We start from the raw sequence: 15,539 nt of genomic DNA, 5'->3' as shown, positions 1-15,539 counted from the left end.
CAAAGAATGAACAAACTCTTTATTCTAGTACAAAGAATAAAGGCGGCTCAACTTCATTTCTTTGCTTCACAATCTGATGAGTGATTCTCAACTGAGGGCTCTTCAGGTGAGCCCAGCCATGAAGGCTCAAGCACACCTCCAGATGTTAATCATTTTCCTTCCACACTCACTTTCCTCATCTCTATTTAAGGCACCTTTTGCATCGACACTCAGATATTTTTTAAACTCAATTTTCCTCCTCACAAGGACCCTCAAATAGAGACACAAAATGATCAACATCTGGAAAGAGCAAATGTCTTTTATGATGGTGCCTTCAGAGCCCAGGGGCAGTATGGGAATCCTCAGCGTTCTGGTCAAGGACAAAAGGGCCAGTGAGAGTGGAGGAAGAGAAAAAAAGGGTTTGTGGGGTTTAACCTACTGGAAGCATGATCAACCCACGGCCTCCACCACTGCTTTTTTTTGGGCTTGGCTTTCGTTCGCTGTGCTCCTAAAATTTCACAAATACATCAATGCAACATTTCAGAAGAAAATCAATTCTCTGCAGTGATATTTCAGAAGCTGCTCTTTCAGCTGGAACAGTAACAATCTGACGTTCATTGTAATGAGGCTCAAGCTCACCTTCTTGAGCACCTAAAAACTGTTTCTGGTTTGTGACCAGAGTGAGTCGGGGTGGGATTGACCATACCATCATCGTCATCCTCCTCAGGCTGGACGACAGGCTGACCCTCTGCAGACTCCTGGGCCAGGCTCAGGATCTTATCCTTCCCTCGCTTAAACTTTTGCTGCCTCACTTTAATGCGCTCCATCCTGATTAGATCAGAGATGCGGTGAAGAGACATGAAGTATTGACAAACTGGAGCAGCTTAACAGACTCACTGCAAACGTCTCCAAGCTTCATATGGAAATTAGAGTATGTTATATTACAGTGAAGTGCTCATTAGAGAGACTAAGTGGAGACTATCTGATGTCATGAGTAGTTGCTGTGCTGAAGATTAGTAATAGAAACACATCGTTTCGATGTTGCATGAAACTCTAAGAGCTGGGATCTGGGGAACCAACAAACCCTGAACAAGTCAGGCTGAGAGAGGATTGCTGTCAGGAAGTCTAGGAAAAGGTTTTAAAAAAAAGACTATAAATAAGGGCAAAATAGTTCACTGATTTAGTGCTGCATTTCCTTATGTTAAGTTAAAGACGCACTCCAATGAAAATGGTGTTTTTCCAGTTTTAAAAGTGATCTAGTAACCTTTCCTCATAATGAAGGAGACATGTATCAAGCAAGTACTTCTACATGCAAATCATCGTGAATCAGGAGCAGACGAACAAATACAGTTTGAAAAAAATCGTATTTGAGACATAGAAGATACGCTGGGCGGGGCCACACTGCTCCGCCCCATTCTGATCATCCACCTGCAGACAAGCGGATCCGTGAACGTCTTTGTTTTCCTCGTCTGAGCTGGAATCTGGATTGGAACTGTACGACTGGATAGCTCCAGTCCTGCTCGCCATTTCTGTTGTACCGCTAATCTTAGCTTGGGGTTGCGAGGGGCTGTAATCTAGTGGGAGAGCGTGTGAACAAAGGATTGATGGGAAAAGAAGGCAGGCTTACTCTGTGCCAACAGTCCCGACCTCAACTAAGAGGTGAATTTCTAATAAACTCCTGCTTCTCTGCAGAAACTAGGTCCTAAGAAAACGACGTAGAAAACGGCATAACCATCATTATAAGATGTCTGGGAACGCTTTAAAAGAAGATCAAAAGATTATCACGGTGGGACTTTAGCTATTATTATTAACTATTAATGATCTATTCTTCTTTCTCTTTCGGCTTTTCGTATCAGGGGTCGCCACAGCGAATCATCCTTTTCCACCTCACTCTATCATGGACATCTTCTACCCTAACATTAGCCAACTTCATGTCCTCTGTTAAGACATCCATATATCTCCTCTTTGGCCGTCCTCTTGCCCTCCTGCCAGGCAGCTCCATCTCCAACATCCTTCTACCAATATATCCACTATCCCTCCTCTGAACGTGTCCAAACCATCTCAGTCTGGCTTCTCTGACTTTGTCGCTGACACAGGCAACATGAGCCGTCCCTCTGATGTACTCGTTCCTTATCCTGTCTAACCTGGTCACTCCTAAGGAGAACCTCAACATCTATAAATGATCAGTAGTTGGTTGTGTCTGTCTGGTTTAAAGGCGTGGCCATGTTTGCTGAACAGTTAGCATAAACACACAAGTTCATGTTCATCCACATCCATTTCCACTCCCCTTTTGCTGCCAAGATCAGCCAGTAATGATCAGTTTAGATAAAAACACAAGTAATATTTGCTTTTCATCAACAACAAGCGGCTGTTTTGATGTACAGTCACGCTTGTATGACAGTGTCTTCACTTGCAGAAGGTTTTCCTGAGAGAGCAGTCAGGGTATGACAAAAGCGAGACGTTTCTGAGGTAAACCTTCCTAGGATTTAATAGTTAGTTAAACATTAAATAAGTAACGCATAAACACAACAGTCTAAACACACAAAAACTGTTGAATATACAACAAAAACGTCTCTAGTCAAGAAGCAGACCCAACGAGCTCCAGATAGTAGGCTTTAGAAGTCAAAGTTTAGTCTCACTGTCTCTTAAGCTGCTCCACAGACTTGTGCTCCTCCTCCAGTCGGGCTTTTACTGCCTTCACTATGGTGGCCTGGAACAGCTCTGCCCCTCTAAAACACACAAACATGAAGCTCAGCGTACATGCAGTCATGCTGTGTTTTGTCTTTGACTTCATAATCGAGGTTCTGTTGGTCACCAACGTTATCTACAAACTGATATTTGACTTCCAGGGGTAAGTGTGCGTGTGCAGAAAGGCACCTGGAGGCGAGGACCTGCGAAGCTCGAATGTCTGCCACCACGTGAAGAAAGTAGTAGCTCATAAAGACCCGCCTCTGCAGCAGCAGGAAGGCGAAGCAGATGCTGTCCCAGATGATTCCCGCCTCATTCTTGGGAATGTCGCAGGTATCTGAAGAAGCTGGAGCACAGCAGATGATCAAATAGGTAACAGTCATGTCAAGAAGATCCCATCAGTTTCCTTTATTTATTTTCTAACCAATTTATAATCGCAAATAGATTTTTTTTAATATGTGCACTTTTATTTTACTGTCTTTTTCCCTTTTAAAAATTGGTTGAAACAAACCAAACAATCACTCAGTCAAAACAACATAGTGAGCAAAACAATAAAACAAAATTCAGTTCATGCAATCCAGTGACATTTTGGTGGTAAAAGAGTTTATTTCTTAACCTTTCTGGAGTCACTGCAATCAAACCACGAACGAAAAACATTTTTTCGTAACTTTGATTTGTCCATCAAGGAGTTATATCAGCTAGAGTCGCTGCGATGCGACTCACACATGCAAAGTTGGACGCTATGTTGGAAAGGGGCAAATGCCGGCTCACTGCTGTGCTACAATTAATAATAATAATAATACATTTTATTTAAAAGCGCCTTTCAAAACACCCAAGGTCACTGTACAAAGTTAGAGGTAAAACACAATAAAATCACAACTTTTTAAAAACAATAAATAAATTGGATTCATTAGTAAAATCAGCTGACAGAGAATGAGAAATTGTGTTCCGGAAATGCAAGCTTAAACAGATATGTTTTGAGTCTGGATTTAAAGATCAGAAAGGAGTCAGTGTTACGGAGGTCTGGGGGGAGAGAGTTCCAGAGTTGGGGAGCAGAGCGACTGAAGGCACGGCTCCCCATGGTAACCATACGGGCCGGAGGGACAGAGAGCTGAAGGGAGGAAGAAGATCGAAGAGAGCGAGAGGGAGTGTTAACATGGAGGAGATTAGAGAGATAGGAGGGAGCCAGGCTATGGAGGGCTTTGAAAGTGTAGAGAAGGAGCTTGAACTTAATCCTAAAGGCTACTGGAAGCCACTGCAACTGCTGGAGAACGGGAGTGATGTGATGGAAGGAGGGGGTTCTGGTGATGATGCGGGCAGCTGAATTCTGGACCAACTGAAGCTTATTTAGAGTTTTGTTGGGAAGACCAAAGAGAAGAGCATTACAATAGTCCAGACGAGAAGTGACCAGACTATGAACTAAAATGGAGGCGGAGTGGATGGTGAGGGAGGGGCGGAGTCGATTAATATTGCGTGGATGAAAGTAGGCTGACCGAGTAATGCTATTGATGTGGGATTGAAATGACTAGTACTATCAAGGATGACACCCAGACTCTTTACTTGAGGGGAGGGGAAAACTGGAGAGGAATCGATGGAAAGGGTTAAATTAGAAACTTTGGAAAGGGTGGATTTGGAACCTACGAGGAGTAATTCGGTTTTATCACTGTTAAGTTTGAGGAAGTTTAGGGTGAACCAGGTTTTTATTTCAGACAGGCAGGAGGTGAGGGAGGCAGGTGGAATAGAAGAGTTGGGTTTACTGGACAGATAGAGCTGAGTGTCATCCGCGAAACATTGAAAATCAATATTGAATTTACGAAATATATTGCCAAGGGGTAGCAGGTAGGTAATGAAGAGGAGGGGACCAAGAACAGAACCTTGAGGAACACCAGATGAAATGAGTGAGGGTTGGGATTTAAAAGAATTCAGTTGAATAAACTGAGTGCGGCTTGAAAAATAAGAATGAAACCAGCGGAGGGGGGTGGACTCGATACCGAGGGCTGATTTGCACAATTGCACAGAGGTGGAAAAACAAGGAGGTGACTTTTCACAAGTAAATTATTACCGTCAGCTAATAAAGTAGAATATTCCAGGAAGATCTATGTGAGTTTATTTTTTGAGTAGTGAACATTTAGGCTGATCTAGTAGTGATGATTGTGATGTCAACACAAATCAAGCTTTTTTAAAGTCAATGGTAGCGTAAGACTTTAAACTATTTCCACGTTTTTTGGCAGGACCTCCTATCTTTTTAGTTATTTTGAAGGATGACCTTAGTATTTTTATGTGTGTTCAACCTCAGAACTGACAAGGCGATCCGGTGCATTACTTAGCAGAGGGAAAGACATAAGGATTTCCTCGGCAGTGGGAAGCGAAAAAGGAAGAGCCCAGCGCAGACTCCGCGACTGGTTGGTGGACGAGGGGACATGTGACGTACGGAACTGTGCTCGGGGTTGCGCGAGTGCCTAAGTTCTTCTGATACAGGCTAGGTTTTACAGCGCCCTCCACCAACACCTGATCACGCCACGGCCATGGACAGAAGTGCTCACTGCGCCATCTCTACCGAACTGGCTGTCAACTAATTTTAAAATTGGTCCAAATTGAACCACGGTCATTTGACTGTATCCTCCAAATCCGTTTATTGCCCTTTCCGATATGGTGTCAATCTTTACGTACACAGGACAATGGTAACAGGCTACCGTAGCGTCTCTAGCCTACGCAATTCATTGGATGGTGTGGCAGTAGCTAAAATTCTGAAGACGTGACTGACAGGCAGCGACATTCCTTATGTCATCATAAGAGAGGGAAACCAGTCAGGGTTTTAGTGGATACATTTATGAAACTTTTCATGTGACTGTTTGGGCCAAAGTCCCCTTTTTAATTCTTCACACTAAACTTTGGAGACTAAACTTTCGCCATGGAGACTCTTGTGAGAACAGGGGCCTTTGAATTAGGAAAAAAAAAAATCTCCCATGTTAATACATTTATATATATAAACTGTGACAACAATCTTGTCATGCATCCTGTTGTTTGGGGGCGTCATATGTCAAAGAACTCACCAAGCTTTATGACGTAACCCTTGATGGTGCATGACAGACTGAAGAGCTGGATCAGCCAGCAGTTATTCTCCATCAGAGAGTCGATGTAGCCACAAGCCAGGATCTATGTTCAAAACCTTCTCATTAACTCTGAAACTCCACAAAATAAATACTCTGAATATCAGTAGATGTTCAAACATCACTCACTGATAAAATGTTCTTCATAGTGATGACAAAGATGTTGTATGCGATCAGGAAGTCCCAGTAGTGGAGGATTTTTTTGATCGGCTTCAAAAGTAGCTCGCCCCCAAACAGCAGGAAGTAGAAACAGGCCACCAGGTAGCCCATGCAGAAGATGCTGATCCGTGTTGTTCCAGTGATGAAGATGATGGTGAGGACAAACCAGAACAAGTAGCTGAACATGATGACCTTCAGCATGTCCAGGTAGGATCTGAGGATAAATAGCACAGGGATAAATTGTTTCCAGACTTCATTAGAGTCATCTGGAAACTGAAAAGGTGACACAGTTTAACTTCTGAAGGACTGTTGGAATTTACACTTCTCGCAAGAAGTTAGGGATATTGTTATTTACATGATTTTATTTAACCTGGTGGAAAAACCCATTAACATCAGGATCTCTTTTTTAAGGGTGACCTGGCCAAGAGGTTTTTAGACTGTGTTATTTTACAGCTGAATTACAACTGAATGAGCTCTGGTTGTCCCTGCGTTCCCTGGACTCTATAAATTCGTATAAAAAATAATTGAAAACTGTTTTCTTTTTTAAAAGCATTTTAACTGAAACTGTTTTTATTTGGGCTTGGGATGATTGTTTCACTTTTTATCTTTTATGTTTTTTTGTATGTATTTATTTATATTTTAACCTGTAAAGGCACCTGTCTGTGAAAGGTGCTATAGAAATAAAATTACTTACTTATTTTTTCTCCTTTCTAATCAAACATGCCCAGGTTTGACTCAAAAAAAGACGATTATCCCAACCTTTAAAATGAATGTTTTACTCCATGTTCCTTTGATGGGCGGTCGCATGTTTGTCACAGGAGGTAGTATAAAATCAAAGCTACATTGCAGTTTGTCTGGTTGCTGTGTGCACACGCTCTCATCAATCAGCCTGAGTGTATCACTTAGTGTCCGGCACCGGTAAGCGTCTGATCGATGCATGGGAAGTGGATCTGTAACCTGATGCTGTCACTCAGCACAGGTACACCGCTCTGTGTCCTGCGTGTGTTTAGCATGTTAAAAGCATGAGGATAGATCCTGTGTTCGCATGTTAGACAACATTAATGTGACGTGGAAACAAAGGGTTTGTTTAATGGCCAATAGACCCGAGCAGCGGCTCCAGGAAGCAGCTCTGATGAAGAGGCTTTGGCTGGCATGTGGGGCTGATGGGCCCAAACAGCTGAGAGTCCTTCTTCATCAGTGAGAGAAAATAACTTTTCCATATTTAAAAGCTATTTATTGAGTTAGAGTAGAGGGCAAAAGTGTCTGAGTTGCAGAGTGACGGACACGGACAGAGTGTTCTTGTTGATTATGGATTTCTCCTCCACCTCGAATCTGTAACCCGATCCCAGAGAGAAGCGATGGAATAAGTGCAGCGCTGCTGCAGCCCAAACAGACGCTCTCTGCCTCTACTCAGGCTTGTTGATGGACACAGAGTGCGTTAATAAAAGACCTGTCCACTCTCTGCATCAAAACACTGGAATGTGAAGAGTAGATAATCAATGTGAGGATGCTTCTCCCTTCCTTGACTTGGTTTCTCAAAATCCTGTTTCTCAAGTCATATTTCAGATCTAATTTAAATATCGACTGAATCCAAGACTTCAAAACGATGTATCCCGTTTCATTAAGTTATGGGCTGGTGGTGCCGGCTGGTTTGGTCTAAAACAAGACATATGTGCAGTCGATCTTTAGATCTATTTTCAAAATGTTCCCAGTGGGTTTTTTTTATTATTATGACTATGCCATTTTTAGGTAAAATCCAAAAAAATCTGTCGTTTTCTAGGACATAGTTTCTGCAGAGCAGCAGGAGTTTAGCAGAAATTTGCCTGAGTTGTGGCTTGGACCACTGGTATGAAGCAACCTTTCCGTTGCAAGCATAGCAGGGACCTTGTGGTTCGCCGAGTATATTTTTTATGTCACAAATACGATCTTTTCCAAAATGCGTTTTTTTTGCCTGCATCTGAATCTCAACAATTTGAATAAATACCGGTACTCAGAAATGCAATTTTTAGCTTAATTTTCTTAATATTTGTCCTCCATTATCAGAAAAAAAGCACAAGAACACGTCTTTAATGATGGAATTTAAACAGTATGTGCCACCTCTCTACTTCTATACAGAAACACGCTTTACTAATCAAGTATTACCTTCATCTTCATCTCTTCTGTGCACCAGAACACTAAGAATAAATTAGTTATGGATTCGAACAATGCTGCACACTGCAACAGCAGAATAGATTCTCCCCAGAATCTGTGAAGTCACCTGGTCTGATAGTTTAAGCCCTCATCTATGAATCATTTAGGTCGTCTACTAGCTGCCCCTTTTGGGGTGAGGGTGTACGGTGGGAGTTTGTGGCTTCAGTTCTTTTGTTCGGTCGTCTTGATTTCTGACGCACCGCTGCCTTGTTCCAGCTACCTTTTCCTTTGGTGTATTAAATGTACGGATATGTAAGATCTCTTCTCGTAACTTATTTTACAATCATGTTTGTCATACCTTTCAGTAAATATGATTTTCAAAATTATAAACAGATTTTTTATTAGCAGCTAAGTGGGCTTCCTGCCTTTGACTAATATGGTTCCTATGAATTGTCTGAAGCCTACATTGAGTAGAAAATGTGCTTCTGGAAACTTTTTTGGCACTTCAAAATGAGTCCAAAAGTAAGAGCCTACCGGTAAATGTGTCTTAGACTTTAGAAGTAAAGTCATTAAAGGTGTGAACGGTTAATCGTGAGTGAAAGTGAAAAGAACAAAGTTAATTCCCCCCAAAACTTAACAACTGTTTTATCTCATCCAGACCAGAGGCCCCAAAAACTGAAGACCTGAATAATATCATTTTCCATGCACCTTTAAATATTCACATTAAAAGCTCAAATATTCAATTGAATAGTTTTCATAGCTGTCTGGGGGCATATGAAGGTCTGGCTTTAATGCCATCTTCTCGTATCGTTAAACATAACTTTTGTTGTTCACTTTCCCTCCTTTTCATTTTAGGGAGGTGCAGTCCTTACTAACTGTAGACCAGCTAAACGATAAAACCACAGTGACAGCTCTTATAAATGACTCTGGTTTAAAAAAAAACTACAGCATTTTTATTTTCAATTAAAAACAGCCAGTAACAGCCAACAGTTTGGAACATCTCCTGGTGTAGCGAAAATGAAGCAGCAGTACCTGCAGTGGATGAAGTCGGGCACGGGGTTGTGAACACTGAAGGAGGCTGCATCCAAGTCTCTGCAGATCTCCACATTATCGCCAGCTATGAGGCGGACCGCCGCCTTGTTCTCGTCCTCAAAGACCTGCCTCTGCATCGAGGCACAGAGCAGCAACATGAAGTCGTCTGAGAGCAGGAGACAGCAAGATCAATGTGCATCCCAAACCCATCTGTACTGATTTCACCAGTTCTGCTTCAGTAGAGTACAAGGTCTTGACATGCAAATGAACACTGACGCCACAGGATGAAATAAATCAAAAAAGTTTGGCAGAAAGTTTTAAAAACATGAATGTTTGTAGAGTGGGTGGCTGTCGGTCTGTTTGTGGCTCTGTCATGGACTGGTAACCTGTCCAGGGTGTAGCTTTCACAAAAACACAGCTGTGATTGACTCCAGTAAATATCAATGAGGTTTTGCTAAAACCAAGACTTTTAAATATAAACAGCAGAAGAAACACAACGTCAAATTTTGTCCTCAAAGAGATAACACAACTCTTTTTACTACATTTCTAACACAGGTCGTAAAGTCTATTAGTTCTTTTAAAAAAAACAACAGATTTTCTACAGTTTCCTGCTACATTAAACAACTTACAGATGAGAAACAGCGGATCAGGCTTCTTGTAGAAATCGGGGATGTAGAGCCACTTGATCACGTTGGAGTCTGTGGTGAAGCTCCAGGGATAGTCTGAAAGAGAGATATTATAATCAAACATGCATATAAACAACATAAAAATGTCAGGTCTTATTTGTGTAGCGCATAAAAAGACAGGAACCGCACTGGGAGCGGAACAACAGCTTTTATGAGATGTGCTTTTCTGACGGTAGGATGTTGAAATGAAATCGTAAAACAACCGATGGCCTCAGTCTACCTCGAACGGAGACATCTATGGTTTACACAGTCATTTTCAGAGTGATTGCATTTTAATTCAGCACTGTAATTTATAAGTAACTCCTTCTGAGTTATAGAGCCTCAACACAACTTTAAAAAGTGACCTGACTTCTTATTTTCCTTTGGGTTTTTCCCTTTATGTGTCGCTACAGCCAATCATCTTCCTCTATCTAACTCTGTCTTCTGCATCCTCTCCTCTAACAGCAGCTACCTTCATGTCTTTCCATTAATGTATCCAGAAACCTCCTCTTTGGTCTTCCTCTAGACCTCTTGCCTGGCAACCTTTAGACTCGGCATCCTTCTACGATATATTCACCGTCTCTCCTCTGTACATGTCCGAACCATCTCAGTCTGACTTAATCTCCAGAACCTCTAACATGTGCTGTCCCTCTGATGTCCTCAGTCCCCATTCCCATCCTGGTCCCTCCCAGAGAGAACCTCAGCATCTTCATCTCTGGCACCTCCAGCTCTTCTTCCTGTCTTTTCCTTGGTACCACTGTCTCTAGGCCCAACATGTTGTAGGAAACTGTGGTGAAAGCACCTTTTCTTTAATTTTGGTTGACACCCATCTATCACACCTGACACTTTCCTCCCCAAAATCCAACCTGCCTGCACTAGCTTCTTCACTTTTTCCACAGTCTCCATTACTCTGGACTTTTGAACCTAGATACTTCAAATCCTCCACCTTCTTTTATCTCTTTTCCCTGTAACCTCACTCTTCCACTTGGGTTCCTCACATTCACACACATGTACTCCATCTTGCTGAGACTAACTTCATTCCTTTCCTTTTCAGGACAAGTCTCTACTTCTCTAGCTTCTCCTCCACTTGTTTCCTGCTACAAAACACAATACCGTCGACAAACATAATTGTCCATGGTGATTTTAACCTCATCTGTCAGCCTGTCCATTATCACTGCAAACAGGAAGGGGCTCAGAGCTGATCTCTGATGTAATCCCACCTCCACCTTGAACTCCTCTGTCACCCCTACAGCACACCTCACCACTGTCTTACAGCCCTCATACATGTCCTACACTGCTCTAACATACTTCTCTGTCACTCCAGACTTTGTTCTACAATACCACAGTTCTTCTCTGGGCACCCTGTCATAAGGTTTTCTCCAAATCTACAGAGACACCATGTAAAAAGTGGCCTGACTACAGCTTTTAAATGACTGATCTTTGAAGATAAACATAATTTCCATAATGGAAAATTATGGTGTATGGAACAGATTTGACCAATTCAGTTTTAGAATGGTTGTAATTACTAAAATATACTCCTATCAAAACATTTTAATGCATCCCAAACATAATAATAATAATGATAATAATGGATTGGATTTATCTGCGCTTTTCAAGACACACCCAAAGCGCTTACATTGTGTCCATTATTCATTCACTCCTCATTCATACTTGGTGATGGTAGCTACTGTTGTAGCCATAGCTGCCCTGGGGCAGACTGACAGAGGCGTGGCTGCCATTTCGCGCCTACGGCCCCTCTGACCATCACCGGGAACATTCATGCACGTTCACACACCAGTGGAGCCACACTGGAGGCAGGGAGGGTGAAGTGTCTTGCCCAAGGACACAACGACATTTTGGCTGGTGGGAGCGGGGATCGAACTGCTAACCCTTCGGTCATTGGACGACCCGCTCAACCACCTGAGCCACTGTCGCCCCCAAATAAGCATAAGCATGACAGCTGCAACTAAAAGTCATTTAAAGAGCATTACAAAGACCTAAGACATTTCCATTAATGTCAACTCAAATAAATGTTTGTGTTTGAGTCTCTGAACCACCTCCTCACCTCACCCAAAATTGGTTCAGTTTTTAATGGTAAATGTCATTCTACACGGACCATCTAACCTACACACACAGGGTACTGCAGAGTCAGAGAAGGAGATTCTGGTTTGAAATCTAGAGAGCTGAACCTAACCATATCTAAATCCTTAATCAGACAGTTTCTTGTCCAACCTACACATGGGGGGCACTGCAGGGTCACCTGCATACCCTCTTCGTGCCAACCAAAAGACTCTTAAACACTTTACTAGCAGCTGCTGGTACTTGGAGAATGATGGCATTGGAAGCATGACCAAGTCCCAATGACCATTGCCACACAACTGACTGTGCAAAGCAGTACCCCTCCCAAAAACGATCGCCATGGTCTGAGCCAGAGGGCAGGAATGGACACCAACAGGACACAAACATTTCAAAAGGATGCGTTCTCACAGCTTTGATGGCAATAATATACGAATCGTTTACAGTTCTGCTTTGTGTTGCTCTATTTGACGGTTTCAGAGACTTGAGAGTCCATGGACACAGAGCACAGACTGTTTAATAAGATCATAGAGAGTGAGAAGTTATCTAAAGAATGGAGAAGAGCTGAAAATGTTGATGTTCTCTGTGGGAGAGACCAGGATGGACAAGGTAAAGCATTAACCCATCAGATTCCTCATTTTATATTATTCAGGTTAGATATTTTTGGAGATAATTGCAGGGAGGCGGATGGAGATGGTTTGGACACATCGAGAGGAGAAAAAGTGATGATGTTAGGAAAAGGATGCTGAGGCTGGAGCTACCATGAAAAGGTCCTAGAGGAATACCAAAGAGGAGGTTCATGGATGTAGTGAAGGAGGAAATGTAGCTGGATGTAATGATGGAAGAGTATGGAGAGGAGAGGGCTAGATGAGGCAGAGGGGTCACTTCTAAAGGGAGCAGCCGAAAGACGAATAAGAAGAAGCTTTCCAAGTACATGACCTTGCACACCTCTAATTGACTAAATTTTGGTTTGTTCAAACACAAACCTTTACAGGCTGCAGGTGGGATCCCGATGCACACAAAGTACTGGAAAGTCAGCATACAAGCCAGGAAGAAGCAGTACTTGGACCAAATCTCTGCAATAGCTTTCCTTCTGCGTCGATACATGACAGCGATCAAAGCAAAGGCGTGAAGCATGGCGTAGAAGTCCATACGCTGCCCAATCACATTGACCACCAACAGAAGGCATGTCTAAAAGAAAAGACATGACACAAAACAGTGCTAGCTACACATTGCTCAGAACCTCATGATGACATTTTTTAAAAATACTACAATGGACTTTGAACCTCAAGTCCAAACTTATAGAAGAAATAGTTGATGAAGTATTTGATGAAGTAGGTAATGCCCATGTCCAGATGCTGGCGAGTGATGTCATGGAAGATGATTGGTGCAGCAGGAGGCGACAGCTTGTTCCTTAGTCTGAAGTACAGCTGATGGCGGTAGATAGTAACCTCAAATGCCAACAAAGCCAGCATCAAGAGGTTATTCTGCATAGATAGTAAGAGAAAAACATTTTAAATGTATTCAACTTTTAATGATTAAAACTTTTAATAATTATGGCATGTTATTTAGATAGATGGATAACTTTATTAATCCCCAAGGGCAATTCGGTTAAAACAGTTGTCCAGCAAGAACAGATAAAAGACATGACAGTTAAAAACCGTATGCGAACAATAAATAAAATGTATAAAATAAAATAATAAATTAATTTAAAGGTGATTATGGGACAGGTACGTTCGGATCGTCAAGAGTAGCCACTCAAATTTAAAAGCTTTATTGTACTTGGAATAAAAGATGTTGTGTAACTGTTTGTTTTTCTTGCTGGGACGATGAAACTAAATAAGATTAAAATTTACATTTTCACATGAAAGACCCAAGATGATAAAAAGATGATAGGATAATAGAAAACCAAGACGCCAGGCATCAAAGATCTGAAAAATCTCTTTCAATCTGGCAACCCCCCCCAGAATAAAAAAATGACGGCAATTTTTATGTGTGGAGTTCCACAAGGCTCTATTTTGGGTCCAAGGTAAATGTAAGAAATATACAAAATTTACTAATGTCCCAATTAGTCTTGATAATATGATGACTTAAAAACGAATCGCAATGTTTTAAAATGTCTTAGGTTGGTAGAACCTATTATACTTTAAAATAAAAAAGAAATTTAAAATTAAGAGGTGGTGACATTTGTACCATTTTAAAATGAATTTCAACAGATTTCTCGAACTCTCATGGAAGTGTAAACGTGTAAGCAGCTGCAATCAACCTTTAGGCTAATGGCACCAATGCTTGGGGATTCATTGATATTACTCTTCTTTTTAATGTATAAAAAGATCCAAACAGACACAATAAAGTATGAGATGATGACCACGAAACATAACATGACATAAACATTTCCCTGTTTTCTTACCCTGAGGTAGCCCAGCAGGTCCTCAGTTTTCTTCAGGCCCCACCAGTTGCCTGGATCCCCCGGTATTTTATATAAAAGAGACTCTTTTACCTCACTCACTCTATCACCAGTGTATTTTCCTGATTGTTCTACCTGAGAAAGACACAATCAAAATACGTTTAAAAGACACTTTTCAGAACATCTTAGTTGGGTTTTTTAAAGACAGTAAATGTACATACATAAGAGCAGTCGAACGGTGGAGGGTTTATAGTCTTCAGTTGGTAAAGCATTTTGCACACAATGATGACACATGTCCAGACAGTGCAAATGCTGGAGGCTAGAGGTCGGTACTGGCTGTAAGGCAGCGCGAAGGCCCAGCACACCAGAAACACAAAGTTGAGCAAAGACACCTGAAAAAGACAACACGGATGATGAGGACAAGAACCTGCTCATGCTGCTCTAAATTAAAATAACATTCATTTATTTAAAAGACTTTCGGGACAGAGTTCAAAAATAACACAAAGAACAGTCTCATTAGTCACAGGTAAAAGATGTGAATAATAAATGCTAGACATAAGCAATTTGTTTGACAGGATAAATCCATGAAGCTGCTGACATTTTTAGAACATTATCATAATGTAAACACAGAAACGTTGAACACTTATCCCAGCACTGTCTGTGTTTACAGAACAACTGCTTACACATACATTACCAGACAGAAGTTCAGACGTGTCCATATAGAACAGGTGTGCCCAAATCCAGGCCTTGAAGTCCAGCCTCCTGGTTTTCCAGAAATCCTGCCCTATCTGTTGCTGATTACCTGGATCAGGTGTGTTTAGTCCAGGGTTCCCCAAATCCAGCCCTCGTTGGCCGGTGTCCTGCAGGTTTTCCAGAAACCCTGCCTTATTTCCTGCTGATTACCTGGATCAGGTGTGTTTAGCCATTTAGGAGCTTCAGTGGCAGGTTGGTTGGCAAACATGTAGGACACCGGTCCTCGAGGTCTGGATTTGGGGACCCCTGGTTTAGTCTATAAGGAGCTTCAATGACAGGTTGGTTGGAAAACATGGAGGACACCGGCCTTCGAGGCCTGATTTGGGCACCCTTGGTATAGAGTATACTGGTGCGACAGCGGTGCAGACATGGAGCAGTAATCCTGTGATTACATGAAGCTCTGCCGCGGTGTTTGGGTGAGTGTGTGAATCGTAATGGATCTGTGGCTGCATAGCGCTTTGGGCCTAAATAAAAAAGGAAAAGCTGTAGAACTACGCACCATTTACCATTTACCAACCTTTGACCGGTAGTGCACCAGGT

At 41.9% G+C, this 15,539-nt stretch overlaps 1 protein-coding gene across 4 annotated transcripts in view; it reads right to left on the bottom strand.

The window, feature by feature from the left end:
* piezo2 (piezo type mechanosensitive ion channel component 2) overlaps nucleotides 1–15,539 on the bottom strand; it is a 105,671-nt gene that overhangs the window by 23,005 nt on the left and 67,127 nt on the right. For all 4 annotated transcript variants that reach the window (XM_023964911.1, XM_023964912.1, XM_023964913.1 and 1 more), the window contains 12 exons: nucleotides 14,468–14,638; nucleotides 14,250–14,381; nucleotides 13,126–13,326; nucleotides 12,826–13,030; nucleotides 9,728–9,820; nucleotides 9,099–9,264; nucleotides 5,907–6,150; nucleotides 5,721–5,823; nucleotides 2,857–3,013; nucleotides 2,619–2,708; nucleotides 686–807; nucleotides 419–487 (listed from right to left, as the gene is read on the bottom strand). In XM_023964911.1, the coding sequence (XP_023820679.1) occupies nucleotides 419–487; nucleotides 686–807; nucleotides 2,619–2,708; nucleotides 2,857–3,013; nucleotides 5,721–5,823; nucleotides 5,907–6,150; nucleotides 9,099–9,264; nucleotides 9,728–9,820; nucleotides 12,826–13,030; nucleotides 13,126–13,326; nucleotides 14,250–14,381; nucleotides 14,468–14,638 (1,753 nt within the window). The remainder of the gene's footprint in view (nucleotides 1–418; nucleotides 488–685; nucleotides 808–2,618; nucleotides 2,709–2,856; nucleotides 3,014–5,720; nucleotides 5,824–5,906; nucleotides 6,151–9,098; nucleotides 9,265–9,727; nucleotides 9,821–12,825; nucleotides 13,031–13,125; nucleotides 13,327–14,249; nucleotides 14,382–14,467; nucleotides 14,639–15,539) is intronic.

The sequence above is a fragment of the Oryzias latipes genome, chromosome 17 (assembly GCF_002234675.1).
Source record: "Oryzias latipes chromosome 17, ASM223467v1".
NCBI lineage: Eukaryota > Metazoa > Chordata > Actinopteri > Beloniformes > Adrianichthyidae > Oryzias > Oryzias latipes.
This window is presented reverse-complemented; position numbering and strand designations above follow the sequence as displayed.